The sequence below is a fragment of the Peromyscus maniculatus genome, chromosome 13, assembly GCF_049852395.1.
Source record: "Peromyscus maniculatus bairdii isolate BWxNUB_F1_BW_parent chromosome 13, HU_Pman_BW_mat_3.1, whole genome shotgun sequence".
Taxonomy (NCBI): Eukaryota; Metazoa; Chordata; class Mammalia; order Rodentia; family Cricetidae; genus Peromyscus; species Peromyscus maniculatus.
The window spans coordinates 3,656,847-3,684,757 of record NC_134864.1 but is presented as its reverse complement, the minus strand read 5'-3'; the positions used below and the strand labels follow the sequence as shown (position 1 = coordinate 3,684,757).

The 27,911-nt window shown below is 49.9% G+C and overlaps 1 protein-coding gene and 2 long non-coding RNA genes across 4 annotated transcripts; 1 reads left to right on the top strand and 2 right to left on the bottom strand.

Annotated features, from left to right (window-relative positions):
* Window positions 1–15,238, top strand: LOC143268251 (uncharacterized). 2 transcript variants are annotated; one of them, XR_013043941.1, is made up of 5 exons: window positions 1–290; window positions 605–1,143; window positions 4,583–4,805; window positions 6,701–6,788; window positions 15,197–15,238. It is a non-coding gene; the product is annotated as an uncharacterized LOC143268251 (long non-coding RNA). The 2 variants fall into 2 exon arrangements; XR_013043940.1 differs by lacking the exons at window positions 6,701–6,788; window positions 15,197–15,238 and adding an exon at window positions 5,035–5,489 and having other exon boundaries at window positions 4–290.
* Window positions 15,163–27,481, bottom strand: Itm2c (integral membrane protein 2C). Its single transcript, XM_006984192.4, has 6 exons — window positions 27,068–27,481; window positions 20,329–20,469; window positions 18,398–18,586; window positions 17,300–17,410; window positions 16,720–16,870; window positions 15,163–16,319 (listed from the first exon to the last, which is right to left on the bottom strand). Exons 1-6 carry the CDS (start codon window positions 27,191–27,193, stop codon window positions 16,228–16,230), a joined length of 810 nt encoding a protein of 269 aa, XP_006984254.1. The 5' UTR covers window positions 27,194–27,481; the 3' UTR covers window positions 15,163–16,227.
* Window positions 25,575–26,347, bottom strand: LOC143268252 (uncharacterized). Its single transcript, XR_013043942.1, has 2 exons — window positions 26,234–26,347; window positions 25,575–26,117 (listed from the first exon to the last, which is right to left on the bottom strand). It is a non-coding gene; the product is annotated as an uncharacterized LOC143268252 (long non-coding RNA).
* Window positions 27,482–27,911: the final 430 nt, after the last annotated feature.

Genomic DNA, 27,911 nt, shown 5'->3' with positions numbered 1-27,911 from the left:
CTTGGTAACAGTGGGCCAGCCTCAGGAGGTCCAGCCCTGCTAGGAGGTCTGCGGAGCCAGCTGGTAGCTTCCGTGGGGCAGTCCTGCTTGCACAGACAGGGGTTACTGAAAGCAGAAAGAGGCTTGGGGAGCCCAAGAGGTGGTGTCACCATGGGGTGCAAGGGACCAGGATAGCCTCTTCCTTTCATAGCCTGCCCTGCCCCCATCCACTGGACACCAGGAGCAGGCAGACAACCGTGTCTCCCATCTCTTCTTGAAATAGGATGAAAGGATGTTTGCCTCCCAGACAGGTCAGAAGCTCTCCCGTTTCCCAAACCACACAGGACCTCACTAGATTGCTGTAGCCACCACGGACTCCCTCACTCCTGTGAGCCCTGAAGATGCCCCTGGCACTAGCCAGTTCCTCCCCCTGCTTCCTGCTGAGACTGCTTTGTGTGGCTGAGCTGGGCAGCCTGCAGAATGGGCCCTAGGCAGGCGTGGCAGTGCACAGTAAGCCAGTGTTTGCTGGTTCCAGGCTGGGGTGGATGCAGTGGGGGTGGGGTGGCATCTGTCCTTAAAGCCTGGGATTCAACACTTCTTTCCCTTCTCCTGCTTTCCTGCCCAGTTAACTTTCCTAGGAAGCAAAGCTCTTGGAGTTACCCCAGAAGTCAGCAACAGATTTACAATAAATGACCAGTACGTAGCAGAGTAAGTGGGAAAGATCCAGTCATCCATGTCTCATGGTGTGATGAAAGTGTGTCAAAGGTTGGGGAACTGGTGGCCCCCAAAGCCACTCTAGAAGCCAAGGCTGGAGTCATGGATGATTTTGTGCACCCAGAATAAATCACAAAAGAAGACAGACCTAGGGGAAGTTGAGGTTTTTTCAGTCATGAGGAGGAGACCAGAGGACATGGCAGAAGCAGATACCCAAAGAAAAGGCTGTGAGCTAAGTTTTCCACTATCTTCTGGGTGTTGGGTGTGTTCAGGCTGCAGTCCTGACACTGAGTTCTTCCGAGCAGTGGGTGGGACTTAACAATACATTCTCGCAACTGTTGTGACCTCAGCTGAGAATTCTAATCCCATCAGTAGCCAGGGGGATTGATTCCAGGAGCCCTGGGCTAGCAAAATCTGCAGATGCTCCTCATGCAGCATTAGCTGTAAACTGTAAGTCCCAAAGGTGACAGAGAAAGAGGGAAGAATAGGGTTGAGGGAAGGAGAGCGTCTGGGAAAGGCGATTATCATCCTTAGTTGGGGGCTGCTCAGAGCTGACCAGCTTTGGGACCATCTCAGAAAAGCCAGGAACCTTTAGCAGATCAGCTAACAGACTTCTGGGCTCAGAGGCTCACCCCAATCTAGCCTTTCCTCTTTTGGGGTTTCTGCCTGGTGACAACTTCCCATAATCCAAGTGAGGAAGACGAAATGGCTCGAGGGACATGACTAAGAGCAGAGGACTGCGCAGCACTGTTGGAGAGGCTCAGTTGTTTGTGGTTTGCGGGGTAGCCTTCCAGTGTTTTCTTTCCCTTTAAGTAAGCTAAGCTATGGGGGTGGGTGCCATTTGTCCCACTAAGTGAATGCTGTTAGATAATCCCCCCTCCAAAATAAAGAACAACCCGTTGACAATCTCCTGTGTACTTTAAACTATCTCGAGGTTACTTACAGCACCGAATACATTACGAACATAAATAACTGTTAAAATGTGTTCTTTGTGAGATAATGGCAGGAAGTCTGTGTGTTCAGCACGGATCATTCATTGCTGTGATCATGCTACATCAGAAATGTTTGTGTCTGTCACAATGTCAGAAGTTATTAAATGACAATGAATTCAAAAGGTAGGATGGTCTCAGTGGCAGCAATTTGCCCGGTGGTCCTGCTTTCCTTGATGGCACTGGCTGAAGCAAACACAGATTCTTTTATTCCCATCTTAATTAATAATATGAACTCTCAGGTCACACATCACACCACACACTGTAAATCTATCTGTCTGTCTATCTATCTATCTATCTATCTATCTATCTATCTATCTATCTATCTATCTATCCATCCATCCATCCATCCATCCATCCATCCATCCATCTATCCATCCATCCATCTTCAGAATGGCTAGACGGGGTTAAGGAAGCAAGGAGTCTCAAAAAGGCATGAGTAGGCAGAGCTTGGAAATGGATAGCAATGTAAGAGTCTGGGAGTGAAATAAACCAACTAGGAGGTCTCTGGAGAAGCCCATTGAGGCTGCAGCTGCTGCTGCTGCTGCCGCCAGGTCACAGGTTGAAGTGCAGCTGCAGAGTGGAGTCCAGCACGGAGGTGAAAGGGCAGAATGAGTCCGGACAAATGAGTGGGGAGATGAGTGGACAGAACGGTCCAGGTGGAGAAATGGAGGCGGGAGACAGGCAGATGGCCGTCTGAGCAGATGATGTCACTGGCAGGGACCTGAGCTAAAGCTGAGGCCCCAGGGGCAGTCGGAACTCCTCTGCCTGTCAGTCCCTCTACACATCAGGTGGTCAGATGACAGGTGACGGGTGATCATCTCAGTGTTAGGTGTCCAAATCTTCGCAGGAGTCTGGGTGAGGGGCTTACACCTTTTCGTTTGTCTGGTGTGCCCATAAGCTCCTGGACTTGGCTTTTTAAAAATATGGTTTTAATATGCCCATGTTCCCCTAAGGTCCCAGTTCACCCCAAAATATTTACAGGAAGGCTCTTTCCAGTCCCAGGAATATATATTATCAGTTTGTGCTATGTGGGTGGTGTGGTCACCAGGGGCAGCCATCCTCCATCTCCTAATGAAAGCAGGTGCTGCTGCTTGTAAAATGGGCAAGGCAGTCTGAAAAACTCCTGTCCTGTTGGGGTTCCTATTGCTGTGATAAACCCTACGACCAAAAGCAATTTGGGAAGGAAAGGGCTTCTTTCAACTTACAGCTGTAGCCCGCCATGAAAGGAAGTCAGGACAGGACTCCTGACAGGCATGTCCCAGTCAGTGTTCTATTGCTTTGAAGAGAAAGCATTTAATTGAGGCTGGCTTACAGTTTCAGAGGTTCAGTCCATAATCATGGCAGGAAGCATCGCGGCATGCAGGCAGACGTGGTGCTGGAGAAGGAGCTGAGAGTTCTACACCCAGATCCCCAGGCAGCAGGAAAGGAGAGATTCTCGGCTTGGGGTTGGCTTTTCAAAACCTCAAAGCCCACCCTGCCACTTCCTCTAACAAGGCCACGCCTCCTAATCATTTCAAATAGTGCCACACCCTAGTGGCCAAGTATTCAAATCTATGAGCCTGTCGGGGGCCATTCTTATTCAAACCACCACTAGGCAGGAACCTGGAGGCAAGGCCTGAAGCAGAGGCCCTGGAGTGACCTGTGCTCACTGGCTGCTCCCATTGGCTTGCCCAGTTTGCTTTCTTATATAACCCAGGAGCACCAGCCCAGGGGTGGCACTGCCCACACTGATCTGGGCCATCCCACATCAATCTTAAAAAATGCCATAGACTTGCCTACAGACTGGTCTTATGGAGGCATTTTCTCGGTTAAGATTTCCTCTTTCCAGATGTATCTAGGTTCGTATCAAGTTGACAGACATCAACCATCACAACCACTGTTGTATATTGTATGGAATAGCTTAGGGCAGGCCCAGCCTGATGTTACCCAGTCCTCACAGCATCATCTACAAAGGAAATATGAGGTGAACCGTGCTAACATGAATGCTGGAGAGAGTCTAAGGCAGGGCCTCCAGCAGAATGGACCCACACATCTCTTCAGTCATATGGATTCAGCATAGAGCTTTATGTATGGCAAACTTAACTCGAGCTTTTGGGGACTATTGGGAATTTTCTAGATAGTTTTGGTCTGAGGTTGGTTAAATCCCTAGATGTGGACAGCTATTTTACTATCTCTACTTAATACAAAGGTAAACTGAGACTTGGAGAGAGCTCACAAGTTGTCCACATTAACCTGGAATAGCAAGTATCTAAAGATGGGTCCAGATGTTTGGCCCATGGCAGTACACACACGTTACTCCCTCCCCTCAAAAACTGGAGATCATGTCCCACCTCCTTGACCCTGGATTGGGTCCCAAACTGCTTTACCCAACAGGTGTGAGAGAAGAGACATGGGTTCTCAGAGTTCCAGAAGGTTTGGCTTACTGGGCACAGTAGTTGGCACTTGTAATCCCTGCACTTGGGGGGCTGAGGCAGAAAGGTCATGAGACACGAGAAAACCCAGTATCAGAGCTTTATTAGGAGGAAGGGGGGTGGACAGAAGAAAGTGTGGCCAGGCCTGGGGGAGACACACATGCAGGAGAGTGGGGGGGGGAGAGAGCAGAGAGAAGAGAGGGAGGAGTCTGTGTTTGGCTTTTTAAGGATTCCCCTGCCCATGCGCAGGTGTGCCTACAAAGCTACGCCACACATGGGCTGATTGCCACACATTTGCACAATCACACAGCAGACTGATGACGTAAGACGGAAGACCCCTTGCTTAGCTACTGAACTGCGCGTGTGTGGTCACGCAGCTGGAGGATGGTGGCATCCTAACAGAAGGAAGGGAGGAAGGGAGATGGAGAGGGTGAAGGAGACAAACAAGAAGAGGACTTGACTGCCTCTGCTTCTTCATTTTGGAAGACTCCATGTTGGAGGGAAACCCAAGCTGTGGAGTGGAAAGGTCCATCCAGAGAAAGACCGAGGCCCTCAGTCGGCATGCCCAGATGACTTCCAAACTCACACAGAGCTCTTGGAAGGTCCTTGTCATACAAAGATGGCTTAGCCAATGACCTGCAGGGCCAAGACAGTCACTCCCATTCAGCTGTGCAAACTGTAAAGCCCCAAGGATCAGATGTTTGCCCAGGTGAGTACGAACACAGAACCACAGGTGTGTAGAGAAGCATGCATGGTGTGGGGAAACTGAGGACAGGGATGCAGGTCAGAGGCGTGGCTGCCCTGCTCCCAGCTCCTCTCACATCACTGCCACTTTCTCCCCTTCTCTCCATCCTCTGCTGGGTGCTTAGCCCTAGCTCCCAAGGCTCAAGACAGGACAGTTTCGTTTCCGGTGACAGGCTGTATCCTTTGTCTCCCAGGTGGGAAGCTGCCGCTGCCGACATCACCTGAGTTCCTTGGCCTGGTGGCTGGAGTCTGTGCATCAGGCCCCAAGAGTGGAGAGATGCCATGGTGGGCAGCAGAGGCAGGGCCGAGCCTCCTAGGATATCACTGTCGGTACCCCTGCCCCCACTCATCTCTCTGGACTCAATCAATTTCCCTTTCAATCCCCAGTCCATCGTCAGGAACTTCTGCTTTGGAGGGCCCTAGGCTCTACCATGCTGCTCTGTCCTGTGTTGTCTGGCCTGTCGGGGGCTCACTCCTCTTTTCTTGTGCATTTCCCTATACCCCCTCCCCTGGACATTCCGCCCCAAACCTTCAGAGCTCAGGAGAACCCCAGGAAGCCTGTTCTGTTTGTTCTTTGACCTTCCCCTCCTGGGGAGACCAGGGCACATGCAAATAATGTTATTAAAGCTGGGAATGACCTTCAAAACAATTTAGTCCAAAGCCTCCATTTTATTGAAGGGCAAATTGAGCCCAGAGAGAGGGTTAGCCCAGCACAGCTGTTCAGCTACATCTGGGGTCTACAGTAGACTCTGGCCCCTGGACTTCCAGACATGGATCCTCTCCTCACCCAGGGAACAGCACAAACACTGGCTTGGGTGGTCTCTTGTGTTTGTTTGTGAGGGTATGTATGGCCCCTACGGCAGGCAATGTTTGGGTGGTCAGAGACTATTCCACCATCATTTCCTAGGAATTTGTCAAGGATCTGAGGTTTCTGATATGTAAGACTCCAGCACTAGTGGGTGGTAACTCCTTCAGGCAGAAGGCTGAGAATGGTTTCCATGGAGACCACCCAGGCTCTGGTTTCCAAGGTAACACTTACATGAGGTTACAGCAGCCTCCTATTTATGTCAACTTAACATTTCCAACAGCTCTATTCTTTTGGCCAAGCCTAGGCTGAATGCAAGGCTTCCTTTCTGGGACAGTAACAGAATTCAAGGGCCAGTGAGGTTTGCAGTTAGCTGAAAGAGACAGCATCTCTGCCAGCAGGCTTCACCCAGGGGCAGGTGCACAGAGACAAGCATGGAATTACAGCAAGGCACGGAAAGATGCAACTCACTATCAGCTCTGGTCTCCAGAGGTCACTGGTGTTCGGAGGCTTAGAGCATCCGTTCAGAAATAGCAGATGCAATAGCAGATGCCCGCCTGTATGGTTAGTTTTTTAAAAATCCACAAATGGGAGAAACTTGCACCTACGCGTGCGTGCACCTGCCACTACTTTACCCTAACTGTGGATTTCAGAGAAATCAGCACAAATAAATAAACCTACCTCATTGTTTGTAACAGGAACAAAATATTGTACCTATTGTGAAACCCCATCCCTAAAGAGGAAGGCTACTTTCAATCTCTTGCCATTACCACAATAAGTATTCTTGTATGTATATTTTCATATGCTTGCAGGATACAGGATACAAAGAAATTTCCCAGCTGTGAAATTTCTGGGTCAAACAAAGGCATCACGTTTTAGAATTTTACACTGTCAAACCACTTCAGGGCCAGTGCCGGTCAAGGAGGGTTTATACAAATGTGAGGAGACAGGCTGTTATTGAGGTTTTTTGGGAAAAAAAATCATGAAACCCCAACAAGGACTCTAGGAGAAGAGAAAATGATATGCCAGTGGTGTGAATCAATGTATATCTACAGGTGCTAAAGGAAGCACTGGAAATGAACTGTGACCGTACAGAAGCATCCAGAAATGGCCGAATCCATGATTTACATGACAGTCAATAGAGTAAGTAAGTCAATGAGTGGATACAGGAAAAAAAAAAACAAACATTTGATAAAATGACTTATTGCTAATCTCTGATTTAAAAAGCAAAAAACACTTTGAAAAAAGAACACTCTCCTAACATCTGAAAAACTATATTCAAGATGAATTCCTTTTTAAAGTCAAGAGCCTTGTTCTTGTGGCTGTTACCATGGTACCTGAACTTCTTGTTGATGTGGTGGGCCTAGAAAGAAATCTGGAAGCTGAGGGTGTGGCTCAGTGTGAGGGTGCTCAGCTAAAAGCACAGGAGTTTGATCTACAACTCCAAAGTAAAACAAAATAAATTAGGCAAAAGAGAAATGAAAAATTGAATTATTTGAAAGGAAAAAATATTCATAATCAATAAAATGACACATATTTCTTAGGATAAGAAAACACAGCCAGATGGTGGTGGCACATGCCTTTAATCTCAGCACTCAGGAAGCAAGGTAGAGAGGCAGGTGGATCTCCAAGTTTGAGGATAGCCTGGTATACAGGTCAGGCAGAACTACACAAAGAAATTCTGCCTCCAAAAAACCAAAAAAAAAGAAAAAGAAAAAGAAATGCATAAGTTTGCTGGCTCAATTATTATAATTATAATATATTAAATATTATAATGCAGATTATGTTTTCATAAACTGGAACAATAATCTATATATATATTAATAATAAATATAAGGAACTTAGGAATCAAGCTAATTCATGAAAGTTTTGCCAGAATTTCACTCCGGGAAAATATAAAAAGCCAAAATTTAAAAAAAAAATAAAATATCTTGTTGATAATGAAATCATAATTTCAACTCTCCCCCAGTAGAGCTGTAGATTTTCTACAAGCCCATTAGGGAAATGGAGAGTTCATGAAACTGGATTTTTGCTTTTAAATGTATATGGAGAAAGGACCACAAAAAGGTACTGTGGTGCTAGAGAAATCAACACAGGAAGCTCACCCCAGCAGACAGCCAGACTTGTTTTTAGTATGGCTCAGAGCTCAAATGATAGGCCCAGAGTAGAGAGCCCTGAGATGGATCTTATGCATATGGAAATGCATAAGACATTGCACTGATCCATGAAGACATCTACTGTAGCTCTGCAGAAAGGCAAGAAACAAAGAAAAACCCAGAATACATGCTTAACCCTATGTACCACACCAAAGAAATAAATCACAGGGAATATGTTTAACTTTTAAAAGATTTACTCTTTTTTTTTGTTTGTTTTTTTGTTTTTTGTTTTTTGTTTTTCGAGACAGGGTTTCTCTGTGTAGCTTTGCGCCTTTCCTGGAACTCTCTTTGGAGACCAGGCTGGCCTCAAACTCACAGAGATCCACCTGCCTCTGCCTCCCGAGTGCTGGGATTAAAGGCATGCGCCACCACCGCCCGGCAAAAGATTTACTCTTATTTACATGTAGGTTTCTGTGTATGTGTATGCCTGCAGAGGACAGAATCGGGCTTACAATCCCCCTGGGGCTGCAGATATAGGCAGTTGTGAGCCACTTGATGTGGGTGCTGGGATCTGAATTCAGGTCCTCTACAAAAGCAGCAAGTGCTTCTAACAGCTGAGGCATCTCTCCAGCCCATCCAGGGTATATATATACATATAGTGGGGCTGTGGAGATGGCACAGTCAGTAAAAGGATTGTTAAATGAACATAAGGACCTGAGTTCATTCCCAGCATCCACAAAAGAAGCTGGGCACCGTGGTACTTGCCTGTAATTCTAGTACTAGGGAGACAGAGGCAGGAATATCTCTGGTGTTTACTGGCCAGCTACTCTATCTGAATTGGTGAGCTTCAGGGTTAATGAGGGATCCTGTTTCAAAAGTGTGTGGAATGCTGAGGATGTAGCTCACTTGGCAGGGTGCTCATCTAGTCTGCACAGAGCCCTGGATTCAATCTCCAGGATCATGCAAACCAGGCATGGTGCCCATGTCTGTAGTTCTAATGCTTGACAGATGAAGGCGGGAGCATCCACAATCCAAGGTCATTCTCAGCCACATTGAAGACTGGAGACCAGTCCTATATCACCATCACCATCACCATCATCATCATCATCATCATCATCATCATCATCATCATCATCATCACCACAACATGGAAAATGATTGAGGACGACACTTGACATTGACCTCTGACTTCCATATGTATGTGCAAAGTACACAAACGTGCACAGGCATACAGAAAAAAAAAAAGTCCATACAATACAAAAGTCAAAGGACCAGAAGAACCCTTTAGGATATCGTTTGTCTAACCTTTGGATAGGACACCCGAAATAAGATGTAACAAGTTTAAGTAGAATATGGATAAATCTGACTACAGTGAGGTGAATCATTTCTATTCATAGATGAGACAGACTGCAAGGAAGGAGAGACAAACCACAAACTGGGGTATGAGATTAGCCACCCATTGGTGGCTGAATGTAAAAATGACACAAACTATATTAAGAATGCCCACAGACTAATGAGAACGTAGAAGAGCCCACAGAACAGGCTGAAGAAGAAAATGGTCAGATGGAAGGGGAAATCTGAGATCCAATAGTTACACCAAACTTTCTCCAGTTTCCTAGTCACCAGAGAGATGAAATTAAATTCATAATGAAAAACCTTTTTGCTCCCAAGCCATTGGCAAGATGTCTCAAGGATTCTCAGTATTAAGTATTGGCAAGGATGTGGGCTGAGAAGCATGTCTCAGGGGGGCAGCTGAGAGTGCACAGGGCCAAATTCATGTGAGATGAATATTTGCTCCCTGTGGGAGCCACGGACTCCATTGCTTACTCTACGTAAAGGAGAAGCCCATCCCACACACACCAGAGGCCCCTGCTCCCCAGGAAACAGGCAAGGTGGCTCATTGCTTGCAACACTACTGTTCTCCTAGGGCCCATGTCGGGCAGCTCCCAACCACCTGTAACTCTAGCTCGAGGGAATCTGATACCTTCTTCTGGACTCTCAGGCACTTGCACTTACACGTATAAATGCACACACATACTTTTTTTTTTTTTTTTCCTTTTTTGGTTTTTCGAGACAGGGTTTCTCTGTGTAACAGCCCTGGCTGTCCTGGAACTCACTCTGTAGACCAGGATGGCCTCAAACTCAGAGATCCACCTGCCTCTGCCTCCTGAGTGCTGGGACTAAAGGCGTGCACCACGTGGCTCACATACACATTCTTAATAATAAAAATCTTTAAAAAATTTTATGAAGGCACTCTAGTTGTAAAAACTCAGAAAGAATCCAAAAGGTCATCATTAAATTGTTAAGTTTTATATTCCTACAATGGACTGAATATAACAAACTGTGTAGCAATAAATATGGACTGAAGACTACAGGTGTCAGCATGGTTGAATTTGAGAAATATAACATTGAGGGCACAAGTGAGTCAGAGAATAAAACATAAGGTATTTTGTGGCTACTTGCATAATTTAAATTACAGCAAATCTCTAGTAGGGGCTCTTATTACATAGGTGGTTCATTCATGAAGAAACCCAGAAGAGGGGCAGGAATCACATAGACTGGTTAATTTGTCTAAGATTAGGTAGTTAATATATGGGAAATTGATGTGTGCTCAAGATTGACTCTGGATTAAGGGTGTTGTCTTAGTTAGGGTTTCTACTGCTGTGATGAAACACCAAAAGAAAGTTGAGGAGGAAAGGGCTTATTTGGCTTTCACTTTCACATCGCTGTTGATCATCTAAGGAAGTCAGAACAGGAACTCAAGCAGGGCTCATGACAATGAGACATGTCTGCTCCTGGCAGCACCAATCTACTTCAGAGAAGGCGATGGGCATCAAAGAAACTCCACATGGAGTTTGTTTTCTTTATGGCAAAAGCTAGCCACTGTGCAAAGAAAATGCCTTTGCCTCAGTTGCTGACAATATACTGTCCAAACTAGACCAGCAGGATGCAGAGGAAAATGACTGCCAAACTTTGCCAAGACAAGGTAGGACAGTCCTTCAGAATTCCCTGCTTCTCAGAAAAGTCTGTCAGATATGCTGGGCCTGTAGATCAGAGTTGGATGCCCTAATGCTGCAGAGGAACTTTGGATGATTGACCAGGCAGTCTGATGTCTTTATCATTAGGTAACATTTCACCCTTCTGGGGTCTTTGATGGAGTTGAAGATTAGCTAGTCAAAGTTTTCCTTAGTTACAATTAAGTATAAAATGTTAGAGTCACAAAGATAAAATAGATAGCAAAATATTTTCACTAATTTTGCCAATTACAAATGAATTAGATATTGTAACTGTAATTCTTACTTGACAACTTTTTGTTGTTTATAATTTTACTACGTTAAAGTTAAAACCTTTTTAATAGATAAAAAGGGGGAAATGCTGTGGAATAATCATTCTGCACACTGTGTGAATATATGTTGCTATGATTGGTTTAATAAACAAGCTGACTGGTCAATAGCTGAACGGGATAAAGTTAGGTGGGAAAGCCAAACTGAGAATGATGGGATGAAGAATAGTAGAGTTGGAGGAGACGCCAGCAGACACAGAGAAAGCAGGTAACAAGCCTTGAGCCATGAGGCAGAGGATAGGTAAGAAATGAGTTAATTTAAATTGTAAGAGTTAGCTAGTAACAAGCCTGAGCTATTGGCCAATCATTTATAATTAATATTAAGGCTCTGAGTGCTTATTTGTAAAGCAGCTGCTGGTTATTTGTGAAGTGGCTGCTGGCACAGGAAAACTGCCTACTCAGGGCAGAAACCTGGAGACAGGAGCTGATGTAGAGGCCATGGAGGGGTGCTGCTTACTGGCTTGCTCCACATCGCTTGCTCATCCTGCTTTCTGTAGAACCCAGGACCACCAGCCCAGGGACAGCACCACACACAATGGGCTGGGCCCTTCCCCATCAATCACTAATTAAGAAAATGCTTCACAGGCCTTCCTATAGCCCAATCTTATGGAGGTATTTTCTTAATTGAGGTTCCCGCTTTTGAGATAACTTTAGCATCAGCCAAACTGACACAAAAGTAGCCAGCACATGTGCTTTTGTATTAGTTTACATCTTAAATGTCATGGAGGACAGAGGCTGAGCTGACAGGGGAGTCTCCTAATATAGACTGCCATAATTCCCTGCCTCTCTGGCTCTGGGCCTGGATAGCTTCCCAGCCTCTAGAGGCGGCTCACTTCCACTCCCCTTGAAACTAAGCATGCCTTATGACTTATCTTTATCAACAAAATGCTACCCAGTAATAGGCTGGAAATCCTGATCCCAGCCCTCAAGGACTGGTGGCTTCTGCTTCCTTTCCCTCATAGCTCAATTGATGAACTATCAGGGTACCAGACTACTGATGATCAGTGGCCTGAGGCCCTTAGAGGCTGAGTCCATCTTGCATGTCCAGCCCCAGCCAAGCTTTCCTAGCTGAACACAAAGTATGAGCAAGCAGTTACTGTACGAGGACTTGGTTCTTCAGTCAACCAGCTGAACATACATACATCAAGCCACATACATCACCAGACTCAACTCGGTCAGCTCGTTCTCAAAAGCCAAAATCCAAGATACCGATATCAATAGGGAGAAAATTAAATCTATTCCAAAACTTGTCCCGAGAAGATAGAAGTATGGTCCCCAGAGCACCATCTTGGAGAGCTGGAGTACAGGGGTCCCCCTAGAGAGGAAAAGGGGGTGCAGTGTGAAGCTGCAATTGGTGAGAGCAGGATGAGGTTCAGTGGAGTCTATCCCTGTCTTCCTCATCCATGGTGTATATTTTTTCCTACTTCTCTTTGGTCAGAACATGGCTATGAACCTTGATCTCCAGAGGCTAGGTCCTGCATTTATTTATGCAAACATAGTTGATTTTCTGCAAGTTAAGCCTCAAAGTACTTTATATGCTTTATCAGTTGATACATAAAACTGAGTAAGAAGGGGGTCAGAGAGATGGCTCAGTAGTTAAGAGCGTGTATTGCTCTTGCAGAGGACATGCATTTGATTCTGAGCACTCATGTTAGACAGGTCACAGTCATCTGTAACTCCAGCTCTAGGGGATCTGATGCCCTCTTCTAGCCTCTGCAGGCACTTCTGGCCTGCGCGCGTGCGTGTGTGTGTGTGTGTGTGTGTGTGTGTGTGTGTGTGTGTGTGTACACACACTCTTAAAAGAAAAAAACAACAAATAAAGGAGCCTTATATATTCTGATGTAGTAACTAAACACATCTTTGCTCATTTATAGACAGGGTATTTCTACATAGCCCTTGCTGTTCGGGAACTCTGTAGACCAGGCTGGTCTTGAACTACAGAGATCCACCTGCCTCTGTCTCCCAAGAGCTGAGATTAAAGGCCTAGCTACCATACCCTGCTCAAGTGTTAGCATGTTAATTGTGTAGGGGTGGGGTTTGTCTTTAACATTTAGAATAATAGGAAAAGAAGGGGACGTCACTTTTCAAAGGACAGCTTGCAGAGTGGCCATGTGACAGTCTTAAGTCTGGTGGGTTTCTAGATACACATCACTCAATAAGTTCTATATGTGATTGATAATGCCACACTAATGATATCAAGTATTTTGTATGTAACAAATGCTTCACAATACAAATCACAACCCCAAATGAAAACACCAACCCTGACTTGATGTATAAAATTTTTCTTGATAGTTTTGATCTGTGTTCTTCACAGCTACAATTAAACATCTCAACCTATTTTTGAAAAAAAGAAAGCTTTTAGGTGGGGTGATGGTGGTGGCGGTGGCAGCGCACGCCTTTGATCCCAGTGCTTGGCAGGGAGGGGCAGGAGGATCTCTGTGAGTTCGAGGCCAGCCTGCTCTACAGAGCAAGTTCCAGGACAGCCAGGACACACAGAAAAACCCTGTCTTGAAAAAACAAAAGCAAAAAACCAAACCCAAAATAAAATAAAACCCAAAACCAAACCAAACCAAACCAAACCAAAAGACTTTGATAATTACATCCCCTGAGATTGCGATTGCTGTTTATAAGCTGTGGTAGACCTTGCTATATATAAATTTAAACTCTTCATTAATTCTTACTTAGTGGGGGTAATGCTTATATTACTTTTGTTTTCTTCAAACACTGGCTTTATTTTATGTATAAAACTTGATTCATTCAGAATCAATTTTGTTCAGGACCCAGGTTTATTTGGTACGAATGGCTAATCAGCTGTTTCATTAAAATCACCCACATGTCCTCACTAACTTGAAATGCCACGGAAAACCAGGTACTAAATCCCCCTATAATTTAAGCCAATTCTGCCCCCCCCCCCCACTGTGTCCCATTGACCTCTCCTTTACCACTACAAACTCTGTAATTATTGTCATTTGTCCTGTGCTGGGGGATGTCTTTCTGTATGCTCTGAATATATGTTGTTCCCATTGGTTAATAAATAAGCTGCTTTGGCCTATGGCAAGGCAGCTTAGAGGCAGGTGGGAAACCTAAGAAGAGAAACAGGAAAGAGAAAGGCAGAGTCTGGGGAGAGGCCAGCCTGCTGCCCAAGGAACATGCCAGCAGACCAGTGAGCCACAGAACATGTGGCAAAACGTCGATGAACAGGAATGGGTTAAGATGTAAGAGCTGGCTAGCAAGAGGCCTGCCATAGACCATACAGTTTGTAAATAATAATAAGCCTCTGAATGATTATTTTATAAGCAGCTGTGGGACCGCAGGCCCAAGCTGGACCAGAGAAGCCTTCTGACTACAGTCCTGCTGTGGGTGTGAAGGGAAGTTCTTTGACCTTTGCAGGATTTATCGAGCCTTTCCTAATGTTTACTTTCTCCCAGAACTAAATGGGTCAAGTCCAAAAACAAATCTGGCAAGCACCGTGGTGGATTGTATTATACTTAGAATATAAGCAAAATGAATCATGCAAGAGGTCCTGTGTCCAGATGAGGTGTGTCTGCATGTCCCCACCCACCCTCAATCCCAGGGCACCAGTCCATTCTACTGCCTGTGTCCACTTACTAAGGCCCTCGCTGGCCCTCTCTGCCTCCTTCCCTGGAGAACTTGACCCTGTAACTATTTCTGATCCACCAAGAACAATTACTGATTTCCTAGGCATCATGGTAAATATGACACTGTCCTTGTGCCTAAGGACATGCGATAATGACGTCACCCGCCACGAACCATGCAGCAGGCTGCTTTATCTGCACTCCAAAGCAGCTTGACCTTGAATGGTTCCCAAGAGCTCTCTGGGTACTTCCAGCTACAAACGTGAGCACCACTTGGCTCAGGCCGGAGTCCAGGGGATCTAGGAAGGCAAGGGATCTAGGAAGGCAAGGGAGAGGACACCCCACACTCCTTTCCTGACCCAGGGAATGCTAAGGTCCGTTGGCTTCTTCCTGTCCCCACCCCCTTGTCCTCAGAGCACTCCAACCCATAAGACACCCCTAACTAGCCAGCCGTGACACCAGGCCAAAGTCAGAAGTATGAGTTTTTTGTTTTTTTGTTTTTTTAATTTTCTACAGACACTTCTGAAAAGAGATCTAATAGAGAAAATATACAAAGCATTTGAGAGCTTCACCGCCATGGAGAGCCCAAGTCTGACCCGAGCTGCCAAAGCCTCTCCCAGGCTCAGGGCTGAGGGCGGCCAGCATGAACGTCAGTAAAAACATGCAAAAGAAGGAGAAGGAGAAACATCACGCACCCCTGGACAGCGGGGACAGATCCGGAACGGAGAGGAAGCAGGGATGGAAGTACCAGTGTCTCTCCTTCCCGCTTCCGTCTGTTCCAGCAGCCCTGGCGTGGAGGAAGGCGTGTGCTCCACCCACTGCCCAGGGCCTGCAGCTCACAGCTGATGACTTCCGTACCCACCTGCTCCTGTGTTCCCAGGTGCCAGGCCAGGGCGGCCCAGCTCCTCATTTCTTTGGTTCCACTCAGAGAACAGTTGTGCTTAGCAGACTCATCCCACCCTCAAACTCCAGGCTCCTTCCGGCCGGCGGGACGAAGGCACTGACATGAACCCCAGGGAGAGGCCAGGTTAGCCACCTGCTCTTGTGCTCTGATGGGTCCAACCCAGGACACATTTCCCCACCCTTAGTCCACACTTAGGCCTAAGAACCAGGAGAACAGAGGAAGTGTGCCGTGCATGAAAAAAGTCTTTGGGGACTTGCCCAAATGTGGGGGTGCTATTTCTGAACCCCATGCCAAGCCTCATCCATGCTCTTGCCCCTGTCCCGGGCTTTCACATATCCAGCCCCTCCCTTTAGTCCTTCCCCTTGGCCCAGCCACTGGGGAGCTGAATCAAAACGACGATTACAGAAACCATCTTGGGCAACTGTCCCCTCCCACCTCACACCTGAAAGACCAGCAGACACAGGTCCCCTCGAGAGATCACGGCCCTGGTACAGGGAGGAGGGTGGGGCTGGAAAGAATAGTGGGACATGTCACATCTATGGAAAAGTGCCCAAGGTACAAGCTAAGCAAAGGGAGGAGGGGGAGGGCCGGAGGGCGGCCAGGAGGAGGAAGGAGAGGGCAGGGCGGGCCTGGAGGGAAGGCCTCACACCACCCCGCAGATGAGCGTCTCCACCACGAAGGTGTTCTCAAAGTGACGGATGGCATTGCAGTTCTTGGCCCCACGTTTGTTGATCCCTGGGAAGAAAAAGGAAGTCCCAGTTAGGCCTGGGTCCAGGCCCAGAAAGGTGGCCAGCCTCTGAGCCTGAGAGCCCTGGGACCTGGCAAGGCAGGCGGGGGAAGCCAGAAAGTGCCATCCCAGAACAGCACCATGAAGTACAGTGCTCCTGAGTCAGGCTCACTGTGTGCCTGTCATGGCTCTGCTGTTAAAACCTTCAAGGTTTTACCCTCTGTGCCTCAGTTTCCTTTAAAATGACGATGCCAGCGGTGAGGGTTAGGTGAGGCAATGCCCGGCACGTCCTAAGTGCTTGACTGACATTCACTGCAGTTAGGTTATAATTGCTGCTAGGATGGCTGAGCCAGGGCCTGTCAGAGGCCGGCTGGGGTTTGGAGCCTGGGACACACATCCGTCACTCACGCCTCCGGGTGGCCCGGCGCCGCAGCCGGTACGTGTCCTTCCCATTGCACAGGTGGTAGATGAAGGAGCCCAGAGCCTCCTTGTCACTGACAAGCTCCGTCACCACCATCTCCTCCTGGATGATGTACGTCTGTGGGAGGTAGGTCCCTCTCTGCAAAACGGAGGAGGTGGGGGTAGTATGTCAAAGCACAGCCCTCAGGCCCCTCCCACTTTCCCCTGGGGCTCCCCCACACCCCTGTTCTACGCTGAAATGACTGCTGTCCAACACACTGCTTTGCTAGCCAACGCTGGCACCTGTCCTGTACTGTGGTGATCTTTGGCATGTATGCGTGTATGGCCTCCCACTTTAAGGGAAGCGCTCCTGCAGATAGGGCCTGCATCTACTGCCCTCACTACTGACCCAAAGCATGCATCTGAATGCCAACTCACTTGGCATTCTGTGAGTTGGGCAGAGGAAAAGGGGAAATGACTCTGAGGACGTGGCTAGAGAATGGTGAAGTGATCCTTTGGGGTGCAGGGACATGTCCCAGACTCCCCCTTTAGGGGAGGGGACAGGTGTGAACAATAAGAGGCTGCCCACCTTCACATTCATGAGGAGCTCCCAGAAGTTTCGAGGGGGTAGCACAATGGTGGTGTTGAGTTCGATGACGTAGCACTTGTCCAGGGAGATGTCGTGGTAGGCAGTGAGACCCTGGGAGGGAGGGGGCATCCGTCAGTCTCTGTGGAAGGCAAAGGCCTGGACCAGGCCAGCCTGCTGAAGGTTTTCAGCCAGCAGAGGTCTGAATCCTACCGGGCCATCAATGGGGTCTGGGATCTCAGGAGTGGTGCCCTCCCCCAAGTTCCTGGACATCCAGCTAGGGAGTGGCCCCTCCTCCTGCTCCTCTCTAGGCTGGTGGATGTGCCACTTAACAGACAAGAGCACACTGGTTGTTCAAGGCCTCCGTTGCTACAAACGGTCTTTCTGGGGTTTGCACAGCCAGGTGAGGTTAAGGGCACACGATTATATCCACATGGTGAGGACTCGCTGTCCTGGGGGAAAAAGGACCCTTATGGGACACAGGAGCAAGTTCCTGGCCACCTCCAATCCCCTGCAAGGTCCCTTGCCTCAGGGAGGCATGCTACACCCCAGGATCCAGAGGCCACTGCTACAGAACACTCAAGGAAGCGCTGGGTTAACAAACATGCTTGGAAGGCCTAGGGGAGAAGACTGAAGCCTATGTCTCACTGATCTCAAAAGCGGCCGGGGACAAGAGTGGTGACCTCAAGGAGGAAGGAACCAATTGGAAAAAAGCAAGAGGGAACCTTTCTGAGTGCTGGCGGGGAGCCTGACTTTACCTGGGTGTTGTTACACAAATGGATACCCGCTTGGCTGTACACTGTGATGGTGGCTGTACAAATGCAAACAGATCCAGGACCCTTGGCCTCACAGGGACAGCTGACCCCTGTCACTGTCAGACAGCCCAGGACAAAGCAGTCCACCCCGACCCCAATCTGCCACTGGCAATAACCAACAGTACCACCTTCATAATAAAAGCAGATCTAACGGCCAGTTACGGTGACCAAAGACACCTGCTGTACAGTGTACATACGACCGTTGTTGTTCTGGGTCCCCAGAACACTTTCTACTACCCCACCCCAGATCCCAGTCACCTACTAGCCACCCACAAATCAGCCTCACCCGCTGGAAGTCATGGATAATGTCTGCAGGGTCCCCACCACCAAACTGGGGCACAGGGACATTGATGCGTTCATAGTTCTCCTCAAGATAGATTTTCACATCTTCCTCCAGTTCCATCCGAGTCCGGATCTGGGAGGACAGGGAATCTTCGTAGAGCACGCCACAGTGGAAGAGGTTATCTCGGGCCAGCTGCACAAGGTGAGGGGAGAGACAGACAGTCACGCAGGGTGGTGAGCAGGCAGGGTGGAACCTAAGACTTTCCCAGAGATGGGGAAACAGAAGAATGGGGAGGTAGGTCGGAGTCCAGGTCTGCTAGTAAGGAGGGAGAAGCTGGATCTCAGAGAAGTCACTTCAGCCTCACAAATGGAGGGCAGGATAAACAGGTTCCTAGGTGGAAGACTACTCTGAGCCTCAGTTTCCCTATCTGTAAAGCATAAGATCCCAAAGGCCTACCTGGTCTCAAAGTCTTAGATCTGTGAAATGGCCAGGCAAATAAGAAGAGGACCCACTAGCCCTGTGGAGGTACAGAACAATAAATCCTATAAAAAGCTTAAGTAGGCAGGAGGCTGGGCCTGTGGAACACCACCAGGGGTGCCTGCCTGTAGACACTTGGGCAGAAGAGAAGATGGGTAGGTGAAGAACTCCAAGACAATGCCACTCCATACCCATGCTCTTCTCATGGATGAATCTCACCCCACTCCTGGCCTTGGCCTGCCCCACCAGGCAGATGGCTCCATCGCCCATCATCCAGGGGAAGTAAGGTGGTATTACTGGTGATGAGGTCACCACCCTGTCTTCTCTAGAAACTCAGAGGCTCCTAGGGACTCCATGACATGTACTGGGCAGAATTCCGCCCCCTTCTTAGTCTGAGGAGAGACTCTGCTTGGATGATGGAACATCCCGGCCACATGGGAGCCCTGAGGGCTTGAGGAAGCCAGAGGGAGACCAGATGCCAGGGGCAGACCCGACATGGCCAGCAGGCCAACTGTAGACTGTCCCTGGAAGTGGGGTGGTGTGAGGAACCCTTCCAAAGCACACGTAAGGTCTGGGAAGAGAGGGGACAGAGCAGAGGCTCTGCAGGAAAAGGCCAGGAGAGGGTCCTGCCCCAGAGAGCGAGGGCTAGCCTTGCACTACAACTGCAAAAGGCTAGCCTTGAAGGTGTAGTTAGCCTGCTTTCCGGGGAAGTTCCAAAGGTGGGAGAGATGTGGGAATTGAAGTCCCCAGGGCGCGAGTCCACAGAGCACAAACTCTCGGGTGATTTCTAGTGTGGGAAACTAGGTGACAACAGCCTGAAATCTTAGAAGATGTAAGGGTCAGCTGGGTCCACAGTGACTGGAAACCCTAGACTGTAAGACACCCTGAGCTTCCCTGCTGATCCATCCATGTTTTATCTCTCAAGCTACTTATACTTCAGTTCAATTCAGTGCTCAAGTGTGGTGACCCTTCCTCTTTCCCGGGTCTGGGTGATCCAGCTTTGGGCCTCAGTCTCTAGTGGGTATGTGTTGGGGAAGACAAGCGAGCTCCCCTGTAGACCTGCCATTCCTTGAAGCAGGCTGTGGTAAACCATGCATAAGCTGCCCAGCACTCAAATCCAAATGTCCACACAAGGAAAGTACGACCCCTAGATACAAGGTCTGAGCTCCAGGGAGATTCAAAACCCCCAACCTCTCTCCTGGTGACAGTGCTTCAGAGCAACACTGGCCATTGGAGGGGGCAGGAGTGGGGTGACTGGATCCTTGCTTGACTCTCTCCAGAATAGGGGGTGAGGCAAGTCGAGGGGACACTGGGAAGGAGTGAGGACTGTCTTCTAGGCATGCCGGGGCCCGGGTCTTCCTACTCTCTCCCTCCACGTGATCCCCATGCCCTCAGCAGACTTCCTTTACCCATGTCTTGGTGCTAGCCTTCCCCCATCCATCTGCCTGGCTCCTCACCTGAGCAAGGAAGAAGTATCTGTAGATGTAGACGGAGGCAAAGACAAGGCCCATGAGCAGCACCACCATGCCCATAGACAGGTAGCACACGCCACCCACGGAGCCCCCTTTCCTGGAGCGCTGGCGAGGGGGGCGTTCCTCCTGTGAACAGAAGTGCTGTGGTCAACGAGATGCCCCAGAGGGTACCACTCTTCTGAATTCTTCATCCCCTAAGTGAGATCACCCCTCGAGCTGGGCTAGGAGCCCTGGGGCGGGGGTGGGGGACAGAAGGACAAAACAGATTGTCTGAAAGGAGGAACCAGCAGCAGGGGCTGCAACGGCTTTGCAATGGCATCCTGTGGTCACACGTGATCCAAGAAAGGTCTAGTGGCCGGGCGCGGCGGCACATGCCTTTAATCCCAGCACTCGGGAGGCAGAGGCAGGCGGATCTCTGTGAGTTCAAGGCCAGCCTGGTCTATAGAGAGAGAGATCCAGGACAGCCAGAGCTGTTGTTATACAGAGAAACCCTATCTTGAAAAACAAAAAAACCAAACAAACCAAAAAGGTGCCTAGCTTAGAAGCAGGAACGATTGCCCTTGGGGCACAATACACTCCAGGGCCACACTGTATCTATGTGGTTGGCACACAGCCACCGGGTCCAGAGTAGGGACGGGCAGGGACTACCAACAGGACATCCATCCCGAGGTCATCTGAGGTGACCAGCCTCCAGGGATTAAAAGAGACAATGAACCTGAAAGCTCTTTGTAGAGGACAAAGTATGGGATAAAAATAGTAGATCTGTGGGCCAGGCCTTCCCTTTTAGGCCGCCATTGCGGCCAGCTGTTGAGGCTGCACGGTGGCTATTCTTTTGCTCTTGTGTTTCTGGAAAACCAGAAAAGCTGGCTTTGGAGAGCTAGCGAGGAAATAAAAGAGAAGTGGGGGAGGGGCCCAGTGAACTGTGTGAGAAGAGTGTGCTGTGCACATGAAAACCAGCCGAGCTCAGGCCTTCCAGCCCTGCACCTGCGGCCAACATCCGCTAGCCTGGGAAGCTCTGGCTAGTCCAGGTCCTCACGGACTGGGGGAGGGGGTGGACACAGACTTCTCGAAGGGAGGTAGGGAGAGGTCAGTGAGGACTTGGCAGGCAGGAGTTGAGGCTGCAATGGCCCCAGGTGAAGGAAGGGTGGTCATGTGTAGATCTGGCCAGGACCCTTGACTGGAAAGACTGGGGGTCCCCTCACCTTACCCGGCTTGGGTGGTAACTACATTTAGTATACATTTAGTAGTCAGAACAATGAGGGAGATGAAAATATCCCACTCTCAATATCTCAATATATTTCTTTGGTGGATTCACAGACCTGGCAGATGTGGGCGGGCTCTGAAAGCTGTTCTTTTTCTAGAAGGAACTGACATCCATCTGCACCAGAGGAGTGCCCAGAGGCCCTGCCTCTCAAATCCCAAGCCTGTCTAGGAAAGATCTTCAGGTAATTGAGCAGCAGGGACTGAGCTCAGACACACAGCTTGCCCTGCTTGGTCTCCCTAGAGGTAACTGTTACCTGGGAAACATTTTCCGAAGATGTTAACCTTGCCCCCATGTGTTCTCATCCCCTCCATGATTTGCATGGCCCCCACCAGCTGCCTCAAATCCCTGTTTCTTCCTGTAGCTCACTATACTAAGTACACTTCAGCTATCTGGCCTTTTCTTTAAGCCTTCAACTTTGTTTATGGCTCCTGTATTGATGCATATATAAAATTTAGTTTGTTTTTCCTGTGAATCCGTTTCCTGTCAGTTCATTTCACGGTCTAAAATGATCAAACCCTTCAGAGGGGAAAAAGGAAAGCGTAAATCTTCCCTGTGCTAACGATGGCTCTTGTTCCCCTCTTGTGACACAAAGCTGGCGGCTCCATCATCTCACTGCCCATCCAACACTGCGGCCTGTTGAACCAAACCTCAGGAACACAGGACCCAGCAGTACGGCTGGAAGTGAGGGTGGGCAAGGAAATCTCCGATGTCTCCACTTGAGGATAAAAAGCCCAGCGCTGCTTTTGTCTGCGGGACAGTCAACGCCAGGGCTTAACTTCCAACCCTGGAAGGCTTGCTGTCCCCACTGGGGGGTCACTGTAGACTGTGATCTCACACAAGCTGAGACCTTTGGAGTCTGAGGATCATGGGGTAGCAGTGAAGGGTGGCCAGCTAGCCTTCTGGAGGGGATAGCCTCTACTCTAGCTGCTTCCCTGCCTTGCCCTGCTGGAGACCAGAGAAATGTTGCTCTCCCTCCCCCATGGAACATTTACCAACAGCCAGGCACTGGGGGGCTTCCCTTTAGAAAGGGGAAAGATGGTGCATAGTGTTTCCAAGGCAACAAGCCCTCTGAGCAAAATGCCTCTCTGCACACTCATGTTAGGGATGTGAGCCAGACGTCTGGGGACCCGAGAGGGGCCTGGGCCTCAGCCTTCAGGCTTTCCTGGAGCTTTCAACAGTGCTCGTAAGATAATTAGCAAAGCCAGGGGCAGAATGGACAGAAAACCACCACCTGAAACATAGCTCAGCTGAGATACAGTTCAAAGGAGATAGCTCTGTCTCCTGCCCCTCAGTAACAATGCCAAAATACAAGTGGATTATGCTACAATTGAAGGATACTTGGTGGGAAGCAGGGAAGGACGGAGACATCGACTTTGCAAGCACAGATGAAAGGCTGAGGACTGTCAAGCGGTCTCCACCCCAACCCTATCCTTGGCATTTTCTCTTTCCTAGGCTGCAGGCTGCTGTTCACAGAGGCAAGGATGCCAAAGGGTGTGTGTGAGACAGAGCTACAGACAGACTGAACCCTTGCTGGGGGTGGGAGGCGGGCGAGTACCCACTGTCCCTGAGCACTAGTGCACAGATGGTCAAGAAGCAAAGTCATCACCTGAGTATACGCCACGCATCGCCAAGGCTCAGAGGTTTCTCATCAGAGACCTCCCACCCCTACCCACTCCAGTCTGAGGCCTCCGGGGGCAGGCTGCAGCTATGAGGATCCCTGTGTCTGGCTGGACCCAGAATTCTCTCTCCTCCTCCATCCAGACAGTCCAGGCTTCTCTAGAAAACAAAGGCTCAGAAAGGATCTGAGGCAGAAAGAGACAAAGCTGGAGGCTGGACAGATCTTCTCACTCACAAAGAACCGGAGACTCCCAGGACAGAGGGGAAAGCCCAGCTGTGTGGCGGAGGTTTTAATCATAAACAGTCTGCTGACAGCCTTGAACAGCGGAGCCAGGGGAAGACAGAAAGGAGAGGGAAGCAGCAGGGGGATGGGGAGTGCAGAAAACACCCGGCAGGGCAACTCTTCTTTCTGGAAGTTCCCACTCTGCTAACATGGGGAAGGATGCAGGCTGGGCTGCCTCTTTGAAGGTCACTATGGCCCAGCCCTCTCAGCCAGGAAGACCAGCTCTCCTAGCTGGCAAGGGACAGACAGACCCTTCCCTTACTCGTCCTCCTGCCAAGAGCCTGAGGACAGGGACAACACACACACACACACACACACACACACACACACACACACACTGAAATCTGACCCACAGGTGTGTGGGCTGAGGGAGGGGGGTACTCAAGGGCCATTAATCAAAGACAAATGCCACTGAGAAAATTACAGAGCTGAGAAGACGGCTGAATTGAATGGGTTTCCTTCTGTGCAGCCCCCATGCCTGGGGCCTGTCTGTGTGCACGCATGTGTGTATGGTCATTCGGTGGGAGAGGGGCGAGAGTGGGCCTCCAGGGAGGAGGGCAAACACATGCTTCAGTGGCCAGATTCCCACTGGGGCCATGCCATGGCTGCAGGTTCCTCATTATTGAAGTCTGACTGACATGTGGAGATGCTGGGGAACTGTAGGTCCAGCTGGCCCCCCAGCCCCACCCCTCCCCCAAACAGCCTAGGAACTTCCTTCTAGTCTGAGGTCTGGGGACAAATCTTGTTTCAGTATTTGCTCAGGAGGGGCAGGTCTTGTGGGGAGGCTGACCTGCTGCAGCTTTCCCTAGCCACCCCCCCCCCACACACACACACACGGCCTGGACACAGGCGGACAACAGCCCGAAGGCTCAGCTCCCTCATCCGCTGAGTGGTCCTTCTGGGGACCACAGGTGTTGAGTCAGTCAGAAGGAGGGACTCCAGGGTCATTCACAGTTAAAAGAGACCTTCTTCTAAGCTGTCTCACGGCTGTCATCAGTATGGGACAAAATCCAAAAGCCCTGCCTTGATAAAATAGCTCCTGGGCCTCTGCATCCACCGACCTGCCCCTCTAGCCTCCCGGCTCACGTCTCGGGGCGCTGACAGTGGCTCACGTTCCGTCTTGAACTACAGCTGTGCAACCGGCCTCTGCCTGCTCTTACTGCCGTGCCAGGCACCGGGCAAGGGGAAATACGCTTGCTGGCATGGGAGAGCACGAAGAAGCTTGCTGTCTTTCACGGTCCTAGCAGCAGCCGAGATAGACAAAGCTGACACTCAATATCAACGGCCCCTTCACACCAGCTCAGAGCTTGGGCAAGCCATGCAGTGTGAGTTTACCAACACAGTTCTGTCTGAAAGTGTAGGTATTTTAATCCCTCCTCCTGACTGCCCAGCCCGCGCCCTCAGCTCCCTCCAGCCCAATAGTGATAAAGGAGGCTGCTGGGCAGGCTCCAGGCCATGACTAACATAGCACACAGGGAAGGGCAAGGTTGACATTTCCATTTCACGCTGGGTGAGGGCAGGGTGGGCTGCTGAGCTTCTGATAAAAGCAAATTAAAAACAAGAAGCTGGACATTGGTTGTCGCTTGCGCTGTGCTGGTGGGAAAGATCAAAACCAACACGCTGCCTATCCAGAAACGGCCATCGAGAGGGGCTGCAGATGTGGAAACAGCACTGAAAAACCGTTCTCAAGGGGAAAAAATTGGCACGAAGAGCTATTTCAGGGATACAGGCAGGCACGCTCCCCCTCCCCTGCCCCAATGAGGAAGGAAAGATCTTTTCCTAAGAAAACATGGAAGAGTGGGCGCTTGCCCACAGAGACAACCATCGGTGGTCTTTAGAGGGTTGCTGCCAGGGAGGTTTTGCTTGAATAATAAAACCTCTTTTGTTCCTGGGACACCTTTCTTCCCCTCACCTAGCCTCTGATCCCTCACACTACATAAAAACCAACTACCTGGTCCTTCGAGGCTCATATTTTCCGTATGGCTTCTTCATTATTAGCCTGTGTTTTGTGTTAATCTGTAGACTGCCATCTTATTGCACAGACTTATATAACCAAGTCTTCGGAGGTTAATGAGAAAACTTGTAATTTCCTCACACTGGGCTCAGCCATCCTATCCACACCATCAGCAGGCTGCCCTAGCATGTGCCCTGGGCAGAATCCGCTGGGACTTCCTTCTCAAGGGGTGATAATGACATTCTCAGAGCTGTTCGACTTAGTCCTCCCCCTCCTCTGATCTGTGGCATCAGGCAGTTGGGTTCCAGTTCCAGGTCTTAACAATCTGCCACTTAACCAGTTCCTGAGGCCCCATACCCAGATTGAAAGGAAAGAAGGGCCCCTCCCTGAAGTAGTAAAGGAGGCTTAAGAGCCTGGGGCAAACTTTTAAAACTGCAAACCAGTTCAAGTATCTAAAGACTCCATCCAGTCTTCAGACGAAGCTGCTCATGTGGGGGTGTCCAGGGACGCAACCCCGACCTGGGTGCGGCCCACGTCCCTGGCATTCTTCGGAGTCATAGTCTGCTCAGACTGGCCACTTCTGCATGACCCTCTCTTCTAGATCATTCTCCAAACGCTCGCTAGGGCAAGACTGAAACAGAGCTTCAAAACTTGATCTGCGGAGGAGGAAGTGGAAGAGCCTTCTTAGTTCTGCCTGGATGGAAAGGCCGGGGCTTGGTGTGCCCTAGAACCGCTTGGGGGCGTGTGCAAGTGGCCAAGAAAACACCCTTACTGGAGCAAAAAGAAGCTCAGCCAGGTCAGCGTTCCTTATTGCCGTCAGTGATTGCCGTCAGTGATTGTCCCCACAACACAATCCACACAGCAGACACTTTTCCATGGCGGAAACAACTGGGGTCTACTCAGCCAGGGGAAGGCGGGGCACACCGAGGCCACTCCGCACAAAGCCAGCTGAGTGACTAGGGATGCCGAGGGCACCGGGCAGTGGGGACCCCACGCAGCGGAGAGACAGCGCAGCTGCAGGCCGGAGAAGGAAGCCGGACCCGCAGGTGTGAAATGGGAGAAGGTTCATCACGTAAGGTCTGCCAGTTCCAACACCATCCCCCCCCCACCACAGCCCCCCCCCCTTTTGGGGACCAAACCAATGCCACCTCCCCTTTTGTTACTAACCGGTTTCTCCAGCTAATTCCCCAACTAATCAGGTCCCATCACCCCACTTTAGGGAAACCAGGTTTAGCCCTCCCATCCCCCACCCGGGGACTGGCTTCCCGGCCCCTCCCCCTTGATTGGAACCAGACGCAAACCCCTATCAACATTCCCCAAACTTTCACGGGCCCGCCACCTTCCTTTATCTTGGAACTGGGCACCTCGGGGCCCTCACATTTGGAAGAGACCCGATGTGCATCCCCACTTTAGGACTGCTTTGCTTTCGACTGCCGCTTTGGGGAAGGACCCACGACCCTTTCCCAGTTAGGAACAGGCCAGCCTTTTCAGACCTCTGTCCCCGACTCCGCTCGTGGCTCCGGGGTCCCTGGGGTCCTCGCGGCCACTGGGGAGTGCCTAGATCCCTCGACACCCCACCCCCCACCTGAGACCCTGTGCGTCTCACCCTCGCTGGCGTCAGCAGGATCTCCGCGGCCGGGCCAGATGCCGAGGCCGGGCCAGATGCCGCTGCCTTGTCGGCCTTATCGGCCTTGATGCCCGCCACCGCGGGCTGGAAACTGATCTTCACCATGGCTGCGCTGACCGGCTCCTGCTCCCTGCAGCCTCTGCCTGTGCAACCTCGAACAGTGCAGCTGCCTCTTGCTGCGCTGCAGGCACCGGAAGTTTAGATAGCTCCGGAGTCCTAGCCTCTATCCCCGCCCCGAACCCGCCCAGCCCCGTCCTCCACGGAAGGACCTGGCGCCTGCGCCGAGCTGCATCGCTCAGCACTGTAGCTGAAGAAGGTTGAGGCTCCTTCCACCTCTAGTTCATATTCATTCAGTCAGTCGTCGCGCAGGAATTTGGTCCCCTGCCTTCTCTCTGCCTATAATCAGCATCTCCACATGTCGGTCAACACGGCGTTGCCTGGCAACGTGCTTCTAACAAACTGCATCTCCCTGCTCCTCTATATAGTCTCCTCTTTGGAGATGCTGAGGCTCCCCACCCCCCACCTCCCATAACTGCTCTCATGTTTTCCTCCTTCAACATTTGTTAGGCAAGAAAAGGGATTTCAAGCCCAGGCGCCTAACTGCTTGCCTCTATCGTGAAGTCTGCATCCATCCCCTCCCCCTTAATTCTCCACCATGCCTCTTTATCCTTCATCCTGCAAAAACTTCAGGGGGACGGGGTAGGGAACTTGTAGTGCACAAGACCAGTGATGCCTCGCAGGAGCTAAGTCGTGACTTGAAGACAATGAGAAGAATTACAAAGGGGCTGGATCAGAGGTTTGGGGTTCTATGCACGATTCTGCT